This window comes from Kogia breviceps, chromosome 6 (genome assembly GCF_026419965.1).
Source record: "Kogia breviceps isolate mKogBre1 chromosome 6, mKogBre1 haplotype 1, whole genome shotgun sequence".
Taxonomy (NCBI): domain Eukaryota; kingdom Metazoa; phylum Chordata; class Mammalia; order Artiodactyla; family Physeteridae; genus Kogia; species Kogia breviceps.
In genome coordinates, this window is record NC_081315.1 from 142,331,990 (window position 1) to 142,344,855 (window position 12,866).

The 12,866-nt window shown below is 37.8% G+C and overlaps 1 protein-coding gene across 31 annotated transcripts in view; it reads right to left on the reverse strand.

Annotated features, from left to right (window-relative positions):
• Nucleotides 1-12,866, reverse strand: part of ELF2 (E74 like ETS transcription factor 2) — a 98,700-nt gene that overhangs the window by 3,518 nt on the left and 82,316 nt on the right. For 10 of the 31 annotated variants that reach the window (XM_059066211.2, XM_067036681.1, XM_059066212.2 and 7 more), the window contains 5 exons: nt 8,067-8,180; nt 6,630-6,803; nt 4,358-4,396; nt 3,911-3,997; nt 628-820 (listed from right to left, as the gene is read on the reverse strand). In XM_059066211.2, coding sequence (XP_058922194.1) covers nt 628-820; nt 3,911-3,997; nt 4,358-4,396; nt 6,630-6,803; nt 8,067-8,180 — 607 coding nt within the window. The remainder of the gene's footprint in view (nt 1-627; nt 821-3,910; nt 3,998-4,357; nt 4,397-6,629; nt 6,804-8,066; nt 8,181-12,866) is intronic. The other 21 variants (XM_059066214.2, XM_067036683.1, XM_067036699.1 and 18 more) reach the window with 6 other exon arrangements.

Genomic DNA, 12,866 nt, shown 5'->3' on the forward strand with positions numbered 1-12,866 from the left:
CAGAAGGCATTTGAGCATCCATGGATTTTGGTATCTGCGGGGGGTCCTGGAACCCTCAGATACTGAGGGACGACTGTATTTTACAGACACTGGTAAAAATTTAGTTCTGATTTACACAGGTTATAAAAACAATCTGATGTTACGTGGAAAAATTGCCTAAGCCATGCTTAATAGAAGTGAATCTGTGGTATATATGAATACTGTCACTAAACTATGTTCATTTACAAAATACCCTTAATTAGAATAAGCCACGTGCATTACAAAGTTATGTGGGTTCCTCCAACTGACAAAACTTGAGAAAGTTTCATATCAAGATAAATCCATTATAATAAATTTGCAGGAACTAAAGAGCAAATTCATAATTTGGAAACTATTTTGTTTGGGTTTAATTTTCTGAAAGGTGCACATTTCCCACAAAAATGGATTCTCCAATGGTGTTGAAATTGTGGCCGTCTAGACAAACTCCTCTCCCCCCACCTGCCTCCAAATACAAGAAGCTCCTCTAGAAAATCACCCCCAAATTACAAGCTGTAACAAATCAGGGATTTTAACAGCTTCTCTTTAAATAGTTAATAGACAATATTAAGAGATATGTAAGTTTTGTTTGAAAACTCTTTCTTTTCTTACCTCAGAGCTCGTCCCATAGTTTCATAGTTCATGTCTGGCTTGTTCTTATGCTTTCCCCAAAGCTTAGAGACAGCCTTTGAATCCACAAGCTTGAATATGCCTTTTTCTCTCTGAGTCCACTTAATATACCGGGGACAGGTATTTTTATCTTGAAGTAGATCTAAAAGAAACTCCCATAAATAGGTTGTGTTTCCTTTGAAAACAATTACAGACATTGATTAAAGATTCATTAATATAATTAAAAGCAAATATTTACTTATGCTGGATAAAAAAATCAATTAGTTTACCACTGGTGAAGCACAAATGTACTGAGTCTGTCATGAAATACCTGACTAGATCGGCAATCGTTTGTACAGTGTCAAATTGTGCTGTCTAGTAAATGACAACGATTCAAGAAATAAACAACAGCTTGAAACATTAAGCTATAACATAAGGCCAGGCACAATTATATTTCAAATGAATGATAGAAAATAATGTCTGAGATTTCCGGAGTGAAAATAAAGTGGATTGGTAAGACGTTATAAAGTCTTGGAAGACGGCTAAGATTTGCATAGAAGGAAAGGAAGGACTCTGGGTAGGTAAAATAAGAAACTTAGTCCCACAGGGAAGAGAGCATCACTCTTTTGTTTTCTTTTCCTTTCTTGGAAGGCTGGGGAAGAGTACTGGGCAGTGGTTATGAGTAGACTGGAAGACTAAAACCAGGCCGCTTTTTTCTTTTATTCCCTTTGTAAGCCTCTAGGTGCAGAGGTTCTGAAATCGATGAAAGAACAGAAGAGAGTCCCGAGAAGAAGATTAGAATACATATGCCACCAGTGAGCCACCAGGTCATCTCCAGGCTCCTACTCAAGAACCCTTCACTATCCTCAAATCCAGATCCAAGTTCCGGGCTACGTGAGAAGGACCTTGAGGGTGGGAGGCTTCCCCGTCAAGCCACTGCTACTACTCAACCGCCACGCTGCCGTTCTCCTCCTCTAGCACTGCATGTTCACGCTGTATTTCCCTGGAAACTCAGTCCATCCATTAACCCATAGTTGAGCACCATGTGCATCTCCTGACTTTAAAAAATTAACCTCCAGCTTCACAATGTTATTTGTGTCTTCGGCTTTACTGTGTTCCATTTGTCCGGCAGCATCAACACCCAAAAACTCTTAGTATTAAACCGTGCGTCACTCTCAACTGAATCAAGATATGTCGCTGGGGCATTTTTATTTTATGACCTAGGTAAGAACTTATTCTGGAAGAAATTTTTGTACGACAGACAATGCTCTGCACACAGCAGGGATGTGGATGCTTCTGCGCCTACTGAGTTACTCGGACTCCCCAGCATTCTTTAGTTGTGTCTTTAAATGCTCTGCCCAGGTTCCCATCCCCAAGTTAAAATGAACAATTCTATTTCTCGTTTTAAGGAAAACAGAATTTGAAAGGGAAGCCTTCTTTATCAGACAAGGTAGTTCACTAAGTCTGTGCAGACATTATCATCATAATTTTGCAGAAGAGGAAACACTGACTGGATTTTTAATCCAGGGGTGACTGTAATCACTTTAACCTTCACATTTCAACGGGTTGCCTCAAGTTTAATAATACAAAAAAGTTTTAATGAAAGGTGATTTTGACTGGTAAAAATAGGTTATCACAAAAATTTTTTTCCAGTTTTAAACATAAGGTCTTTGGACTTCACTGGTGGCGCAGTGGTTGAGAATCCGCCTGCCGATGCAGGGGACACGGGTTCGTGCCCCGGTCTGGGAAGATCCCACGTGCCGCGGAGCGTCTGGGCCCGTGAGCCATGGCCGCTGAGCCTGTGCGTCCGGAGCCTGTGCTCCGCAACGGGAGAGGCCACAACGGTGAGAGGCCCGCGTACCACAAATAAATAAATAAATAAATAAATAAAAATAAATTTTTTTTAAAAAGTAATAACTGGGACTTCCCTGGTGGCGCAGTGGTTAAGAATCCACCTGCCAATGCAGAGGACATCGGTTCGAGCCCTGGTCTGGGAAGATCCCACACGCCGCGGAGCAACTAAGCCCGTGCACCACAACTACTGAGCCTGCACTCTAGAGGCCGCGAGCCACAACTACTGAGGCCCGCACACCTAGAGCCAGTGCTCCGCAACAAGAGAAGCCACGGCAGTGAGAAGCCCGCGCACGCACCGCAACTAGAGAAAGCCCCCGCGCACAGCAACAAAGACCCAACGCAGCCAAAAATAAATAAGTAAATAATGTTTTTAAAGTAATAATTGTATATTTACAGTTCAACTTCGTAATACTATTATGTAAGTTTTAAAGTTTTCAATATAAATTAAAAGATAAAACCTAGGATACCAGAAATGTAAAACAACCAAAGACACAGAAGAAAATAAAAGTATCCTAAATCTGTCCCAAATTGAATAAACAGTTCCTAAATAAATAAGGGTTTACTGTAACTGGATTTTTTTTTTTTTTTTTTGGTCTAAATTTCTTGGTAGGCTTACTAGACGTAATTTTTTTTTTTTTACTAGAGATTTAATTTTTGCTTTAATTATTTAAAATGAGATATATCAGACTACCCGTAGAGGATGGAATAAATTTGAATATACGAATCCAAAATGTATCCAACTATTGAAAATATTCACGGAAGTGATAAAATTCTGGTTATCAGATTATCAGAACACACCTAAAACCTTTACTAAGATCACTTGAAATCAACTTATGCAACAAATTACGACAGCAGAGAATGTAGAAGGCTTACTGCTATTTTTGTGCTTAATGAGAATATACAAACTCTAAAGCAAACGTGTTAAATTTTTGTTCTAAGATCCTTATTGACATGACTGAAATCTGTTGGTTGGAAAACTGAATTCACCTTGCATTGAATCAGTTTAAGAAAAGCTAAATTCACCTTGCTTCTATCAATTAGGAGAGTATGGAGAAATGAAGTTTTAGCTTTGTAACCCTTTTTCAATTCTAAGTGACTGTCCGTGAGGACGGCTGCCATTACACACACACACACACACATCCCCCAGGACAACAGCTCTTAATACAGCTGTGTATCAGAATGCAGTCAGGGCCTTTTCCAGATTCAAGCGCCTGCCCGCCTCCCTCCACTCCCTGCGGTTTCTCTCAGTGGGGTGAGGACCGACCATAGATACTGTGAAAAAGCCCTGCATGTGATGCTCATACAGCCCTGATTAAGAACTACTACCAAACACCGTACTCTCACATGGGCCTGTACTAGAAGTAATTTTCCTACAAATGTACTTGACTGAAAAAACACCGCCTCGCCTACAAAACAGCCCTCCCCAAATTACCTTTTCCTTCTCTGGGTTTCTTCTTTATACCTAACTCAGGAGACCCATTGGAAATTGGCGATGGCTGGGTCTTTGGTTTACGGCCAACTGGAAATAAAAGATATTGAAACCACACGTTGAAAACAGGAAAAATAACAGAAGCATGATAGCAGGCTTTTTGATAACACATTATTCATGAAACTGGATACTAATCTATGGATTAATATATTCAGTGTATATAAAAGTTGCTTTTAAAAGAACATGAAAAGCACGTCTGCAATTTTATATTACAGCAGTTAGTGGATAGTAATGTCAATGTACATGGCAAGTCAGGCACTACTAACCCATTATTTACATGGTCAGAGCCTCAATTTGCTAACCTTTTCCAATAATGTAGCAATGGAAACAAATTCTAGTACAAACTTTTGTTTTCTGTTCTACAGAATTGTTAGAAAAAGCTTTACCTACCGATTGCAGAGGATCTGATAATCTGCGAAGCCCTTTGAGCTCAAATGAGGAAAAGTAAAAAATATTATTTTAAACACTCTCTACTAGTCTGAGCCAATCAATTCACCAGAATTTCAGCATAAATTCCCCCACCTCAACGTGCAGGTACATTATAAGGATAAAAAAAATCTTCCAAGCGATTACTTCGTGGGTGCGCCCGTCCTTCCGTCTCCCCTCACTTCTGCCATAAGGCTCTCTCAGAGAGACTAGCACCCACAGTGAACAGAAAAGCAAGAGCTATACTTCTGACAGTAAAGAAAGCTTAAGGCTGAAATGTGTTGTATTCAACCCTCAGCCCTGATGGATGAATGCTGGCAGGTGAGGGCAGCCTCAAGAAAGAGACTGGGAATACTGCGTGTGCTGTTACTGGGAATATTGCGTGTGCTGTTACTGGGAATACTGCCTGTGCTGTTACTGGGAATACTGCGTGTGCTGTTACTGGGAATACTGCGTGTGCTGTTACTGGGAATACCGCCTGTGCTGTTACTGGGAATACTGCGTGTGCTGTTACTGATTTGGCCATCTGTCCCAACTTTGGGGATTTCTGATGTCTCTACTCTTCATTAGCAAGGATTATCTAGAGCTCAATTAAAGTGCCTTAATTTATATGTCAAAAAGCATAGTTATTATATTCTAAGATTTCATTGAGACATATGCTTTGGCAAAAATTAAAACAGAAAGTTTACTGGTCTCCCTTGTTAAAACAGAGCTTAATTTCTCAATTTAAATAATATTTATATGCACGAATCAGTCAGTAATAAGACTGACGTCTTCACTGTCTCCTAAATTCAACCACAAAAGCCCAACTTCCTTAATGGAAAGGTTAGCCCCCAAAGGCTTATTTTCTTATAAAGCAGCATTTCCCAAATCGTATTGCGTGAGAAATAGGTTATTCTTCAGTAGGAAAAATGGTTCTACAGTCAAATTAACTTTTAGAACTGCATGCTACCTTCTCTTGGAGATTTACAATGCACATTAGTATATTACAGGCTCTGGAAATAAAAAGAAGCCTCTACTATTGAAAAATACCTACCTAACTTTGTATGTCCCAAAGGTACTTAACCACAAATGAATAATTAACGATGTTGCATGTAATTTTTAAATTGTCCTTCATTAAGACCACCTATTTTCAATTAGGTAGTAAGATTAGTATTAAATTGGCAAATTATTTCCTAGTTTATACCATACCACCACATAGGCAGATCAGCCTGTTTATCTAGAGGTCTTGGTTCCCTAAATGATCTCAGCTTTTCATAGTCTTTTCCCTCTTCATTTAAATCTAAAATTTTCTTAAGTATTTTGTAACAGCTTCCATCAGCCAAAGGCCATAGAGGGCGGCGGGTAAACGGGGCTGTTTAGGTGCACTCCTTTTGTTTCCTCTCTCTCACGCACGCCTTCCCCAAATACATGGTATCTATATGGTAAGAGGGAAGGCGCTCTGTCTTATTCTCCACCGCGTGCCTCACAGCAAATGAGGCACAGGCCTGTGACCATCACAGCATTCGAAACACTGCTACCTAATAAATCAAAGAGAATACCATTATTTCTAAAATAAGTTCTCCCTTATTGTTGCCTTTGATTTTTCTTTTCCCCCATTCTAAAATGTGAAGAAAGAGATAGGGAAGCAAGTGGAATTAGATGAGTACCCATTTATACAGACTTTCACTCAGGATGCTGGAGGTGGACTGGAGCCTTGTGCCTCACCCACTGGGGTCGGGTGAGCACAAGTTTCAGCAGGGCTCAAATGACACGTGGAAATGCTCTTTACCCAAAGGTGAGCTGATTCCCCTCAGAAGTCCCTACGGGCAATCTTGGTGTTTTAAGGCCGAAGACAAGAAATTGGGCTTTTTACTTTAATGCCCACAAAAAGAGTAGGAAGGTAAGATTATGCAAAATAGAGAAAGTCAAGAATAATTTTTTTTTTAAGTAACCAAGTACATAAAAGGATCAGAAAGTAGAAAAGTGGGCAGCGAGTCTCTGACCCTCCTTCTGTGTGTCAAGCACCTATTATGACCTCATTCTGCAGGCAACTACTTGTAGGGCTCAAATACTAACTCCTTTAAACAGTATGAACATGTTGAAAGACAAAATCTTAATTTTTTGAGAATATCTAATTAAGATATAACATCAATCATAAATCTGCAGCATATATTTTCTATGTCCTGTGATGGGGGTAGAAAGACACCAGAAAAAATTTCACCCAATTTCCCAGAAATTTATAAATACACTCTACCTTTCTTCTTTTTCATTGGTTCATGGCTATCCGGTGACGTAGGAAGAGGAGAGGTATCCATTGGTTCAGATTCTTCAGTTGACACCTCCACTACTGTTTCTGTAATGACGTCTGGCCTCATAGCAGCATGGATAAATTCTGGAGTTGATACACAAGGAGGGACAAACACTTCCACTATAAAAAAAAGTTGAAAAATTAAAATTTCCCATCCCCATTAATGCCTCTCAATACGGACAATTCAATATTTAGTAGAGGTGAGGTTATTAAGAATCCATCAAGGCAGAATAAAAACTTGAAGTTAATTTGTTGAATATACAATATGGGCTAAAGTATGTAAGTAAATAAATGCAAAGAAAATCGACTTGAAGGAAACGTTAATCTTCTGGGTAAAGGGGGAGAAGACTTTGGATTATTTTGACAATCGGGAAAACATTTGAAAATAAAAGAGTATAACAGTGAGTTAATAGTTACTTTCCTTCCACTCACTCATCATTATTCTCTAACTAGGAAGAACATGCACCCGGCATAACATTAAAGTAATAGACCTACGTTTAGGGAAACGCAAGCACAGCTCATTTCAAAATATGGAAAGAAAACCCGCTCGTTACAGCCACATGAATATCATCTTTCAATATTTAAAATTTTATTGACTGGAACAGTCCCTGATATTTTGGGTCACTAAAACGGTCCAAACAGATTTTCTATTACATACAGTAATGTTGCTCTGGCTTCCTTTCAATGTGCATGAATAACCAGGATATGGCATTTCTATTTCAATTAATACACACTATCATGGATTAATATACTGACCAATATGCCCTAATCTTCTTCTCATATCCCCGAATAATACACAGGATTCCTACTCTAACTAAAAAGTACGGTTGACCTTAACATCTCTTGTAAATCCCTAAAAGAAGGGCCAATCTTAACTGTATTAAGTCAAATTAACATTTGGGCATTAAAATTAGGACAAAAAGACTCTCAAAGGCAGTCTTTAAAAAGGGGGCCAAAAAAAAAAAAAAGGGAAACTTGCAGCCTGCAGGGAGCGTGCGGAACACAGGAAGCGGGGACCCCATTCAGCCCCGAAGGAAGGACTGAACGTGGTCACAGGTGGCAAACGCTCCCATCTGCCATTCTCTTAAGGTTTATAATTTACCCAGAGTTAAGGAAATAAGACATGATGATGGTATAAACAGCAATGTAACAGCCATCTATCTGTCTATAGTGGGCGTTTGTTTCATTTATTTTGAAAATTAAGTATTTAAAGTATTTAAGATTTGGGAACATTGACAAATAAAAATCATGACTGCTGTCACAGGTATTTATGTATTATAGACTGAGAACACCAACATTCCCCTTGGATTACCAAAAACAAAAACTTTCTAGATACATAAAGTGATGTGATGTGTTTAATATAAAAAAGAACAGTTCACATACCAGGACTTCTTGAATCTCTCAAGCAGGTAGGAGATTCCATATGAAGCAGGGCTTCAGCAGCTTCAATTGTCTTATCTGTACAGTGTGCATTACTGCTATGAACTGATGCTTCCACTGGGGGGAAAATAAGTTCTACTCAATAAAAATGCACTGAACACGTTATTAAATTAAACTCTCACGTTAATAACTCTAAAATGAGTCATTAATACATATTAGCGCATATAAATTACTTACAGAAATAATTCTAAAACCAAAACAACCTAGCATCTATACTTTGTAAAATGAATGTTGAATATAAAGAAACTATTGAGATTGATTAGAAATGTCTGAATCTTATCCAAAGGAAAACAAAGACAGACCCTTGAAATTGAGACAGACCCTGTATCAATTTTAGGCCAAAACTAACCTGCGGGGCAGGGGAGGGAGAATGGTTATAGATTAACAGTCCTATGAGGTCAATTGTAATTTTAATATACTGCTACTAGGTAAACACCTAGCAGAATCAGTCAGAAACTCGTACTTCTAAATTAGTTTAATCAATTAGTTCAATTCTTACAGACCCTCCTGGTGAGTGCACCAGAGAACTTGGGAATTTTCTTCACAGTAACTGCTTTCTTCTTCAAATCTCTCTGGACTTTGCTTGGGTTTTACCCAAGAAATTTAGAAAAAAAGAAAGAAAAAAAAGAGAGAGAGAGCCTATGGTTTTCTTTCCTCTCCCTGAAGCCTTTTCTAATTCTACCGCCTCTTGTAACGCTCTCCTAACACTTACTTCATGCTTTGCTGATTAAATTATTTGTGAAACAGTAAAGTGCACAGCAGTGGTTTGGTTCTCCAGGCCCGAAAGCTTGGGCTCTAGTCTCTGCCACTTACAATTTCTGTTGCCTTAGGCCAGCAACTTAATTTCCTGTAAGGCTCAGTTTCCTCTCTCGCCAAACAGGAATATTACTTACCTCATACAGTTGTGAGAATTAAATGCTTAAAAAACACGTGTCTCACATATACATAAGAATCCAATGAATGGTGATCGTTCCTTATCACCATTTAAGCTACGTGCGATCGGGGAGGGCTATCTTTAATTCATCTTTACATCTGTTACGGTTCCTAACACAGACCTTTCATATAGGAGGCATGCAAGTATGTCTTTTATGTTTTGAAGTTAAGGACAACCCACAGACCTTAAAGGAAAAACAGCAATTCAAACACAAACTCATTATCCTCATGATATAATTAATTTCACATCCTGACTTGAAATATTCTGCCTGGTAAGAGGTCCTGAAACATGAATATGTTAACAGTCTCTAATTTGATAAATTTTTCTCAGGACGTCCTCTAAAGGACTAAAAAAATATTTATACGCATTTCATAAAACCGTATTATAAATTCACAAGTTCTACAACACTGAAGATATGAATCTTTTAAAACTGTTTCCAGTAAACTTTTAATTGAAAACAACTTTTTCACCTAGTCTCAAAATTCACCGAGGCCTTACACACCAGTCATTTGGAGAGCAGCCACAGAAACTCCAGTGACCGCTTCACCACCTGCTGCACGGCACCCACACTCTCAACCAAGGTACCGGGTCTCTCCAGTTGCTCTTTCCATTTATGGAAATCTGCTCAAAGCTAAACAGTTCCAGGGAGGCAGCCAAACCTCTAAGTCAATCTATCTTTAGGTGACCCTGCTTACTCTTATCTGCAGCTTCACTGAAGCACAGGATTCAATCAGTCCTTCTAGCTCAACTGTAAGAAATTTACTATTAGTAAGTATAAAATATATTACCATTCTCAAGTATGTTTTTCAAAGTACCTCCCCCTGCAGTACTCACGGGCACTAAAGAACCTTGGGAAGCAGATTCTCAGGTTTTAAAAAGTTTATTCCAGGAACTTCATTCTCTTTAAAGTCTGCTTGTGTTGCAATTTAGCTGTTGTCTTAGATGCTATTAATAAACCATCCCGGGTAAACTAATTCCTTATGTAATTGTATTAAGACACACCCTAAAAACTCTACCATACTAAAGTAAGAGCTTTGAGTATTTGATAATAATACAGCAATAGAATTTTACCAGACATTTTAATGTTTTAAGTTATAAACAAAATGAAATTTGCCAACAGCTATGTATTATGCTGCCCTGAGCTCTTAATGCGGTTTGAGGTATGTTTTCAAAACCGTGATTTCATGTTAGTTATGTCAGTGAAAATTTTCTTGCTATTATTTCCAACCTCAACCTCCCCTTTTCTCCCTAAGTTCAAAATACTGTTTCCCTGAAATATTTTATATTCACAGAGTAGAACAAATAGAATCCACACAAATTTAAGCAGAAAGTTAACTCATTCATACTTTAAATTTAGGATGAGAATATATTTTTTAAAATGCATAAATTCTCTGAACTATCAATCAGATCTAATGCTCTATGTACAGTCAACAAAGGATTGTTAAGGGTTTTACCCTGTGCTATAAACCTGAGATACAAGTGTGAACAGATCTGTGGACTCGTGAAGCTTATACGAATAGTTCAGAGTATCAAAAACGTAAATGGAAGTAAAATATTTCAAAACAAAATAAAGATGCAAAATAATTTGACAGTTTCCAAGACTACTTAACCCAATTTGTTAAAAGTGAGCTCTATCTCTTTTTACTTTTCTTTTGTTGACATAAGTCAACAAGCAGTTTTTGGTTAACAGAAATTTAAGAAATACTTTTCCTATTCAAGTTTCCATAATTTTAAAAAACTTTTCAACACTATTTTATTCAGATCAATAATTCAAATACAATTTAAACTAAAATTCTGCACAACTCCTAAGGATAAATATGAATATAACATTGTTGTGCCATCAAAGTAAGCAAACATACAAGTGAGGGCTGAAAATTCCGTATTTATCTCTTACTTAAAATTTGACTCTCTGGTGTCTTTCTAGGCCTGCGTATGAAATTTATGGGAGTTTAAAAAAATAAGCAACTCATTTAAAAAACAGAAACAATGCGGCTAAAAGTAATCTGGCAGGCATCATCTTCTAGTTGCCCCTAGTCGGTGGCACTGCTCGTCAATATTCCTTGAAGAAATAAATACGCCAAATAAATTTCCGAACTATCTTAATCAGTGTCAAAAATTAAATCTGCCTATGCCCTCCTTTACCATTGGTTAAGAGTCTTACTGTTCCATTTCTAGCTTTCTAATCAACTGGTGTTTGTATGGAGACTATTCCAGACTCACTCGACAGCTGTTGCTAAATACCAAACTTGGTAATTAAGTCTGACAAGAGACATACCTCTCAGCTTTGCAGAAGAGAATGCTGGCAATGGATCTAGTTCATAACAACGTTCTTAAAAGTCAAAAATAAAAATTAACAGCAATTTAATTTGAGCGCAATAGGAAAGAATTAGAAAACACTTCATTAAGTGATAGTGGTATTCCCCTACAAGCAAGACCATGAACTAATGTTTACAAGGGCGTCGCTCAGCTACCGCACCTGACTCACCACAGCTTATTCTCTAACGCCCCAGGACTGTAACAGTAATAGGCGAGTGAAGAACACAAAGGAACGGAAAGGTAAAGGTCTGGGGCGCTCCATCTGTACCCGCCCCCCTTTGACTTTTCTAATCTATACAGCTGCACTATAAGGTTAAAAAGGGGAAGAGAGTAAAATCATTGTCTACAGTAGCGCTGTCTGATAAAAATATAGCGAGAGCCACGTGTAATTTTTAAAGGTCCGGTAGCCATGTTAAGAAAATAAGCAGGAGGAATTAACACCTTTCATTTAACCCAATATATCCCAAACACTGGCATTGCAACATGTAAAGAGCATGTAAAGAAGTTTTCCACCGCTTCCGTTTTTATGTTTAAATTAAATTTGGTTAATCAGCCACATTTCAAATACTCAATCGCCACGTGAGGCTAGTGGCTATGGTACTGAAAAGTATAGACTAAATAAAACTGTAGTTCAGCTATTCTCAAACTCTTCTGGTCAAAGGACCCTTTTACACTCAGATCACTGAGGACCACCAAGAGACTTTGCTTATGTTAAGTCCTATGTTTAGATACTTATCCTATTTGAAATTAAAGCCAAGAAAACTTTAATATGTTTATGAAAAATAACTTTTCTAAAACAAACAAAAATTTAGAGAGTAGCTTTATTTTACATTTTTGCAAACCTTTTTAATACATGGTAGAAAACAGTTGGATTCTCATACTTGCTTTTTCATCCGATCTGTTCTATCAAGCCATGTAGCCTCTAGAAAACTTCTGTGAACCCTTGTGAAAGTGAAAAGGCAAATAATGTCTCAGCGTTACCATGAAAACAATCTGACTTCACGGACCCCCTGAAAGGGTCTGGGGAACTCCCAGAATCCCCCATACCAGAGATTTTAGTATTAAAGAACTGCAGCTGTGATTTATTATCAAATGTAATCAACAACACCCAAATTCCACCCTCATGTCTCTGTGAGTTTTAGCTTCTAAACATAAAATCCGTGCGTGGATGAACAATTATGACTCCATTTCCGTAAGTACAGCAGCACTTTGTCGACTTACACACGAAGGATTTTTTTTTAACTCTTCATAAATCAAAAACACTCTCCTGCCTGCCTCTCTACCAATTAAATTTGTCCCTAAAGGAAACTGATATTGGATTACCCTGAATGACTATTTACACACTGATGTTACTCTTTAACTCAATTTTCTGTATGAATTTTAGTACTAATGCTACAATGAATTCTAAAGAGTAATTTCTTAAACACATTTTCAAATAAAGTTTTAAAAAATTTATGCCATTCTTCCAATTTTATTTCAACACATGCTTCATC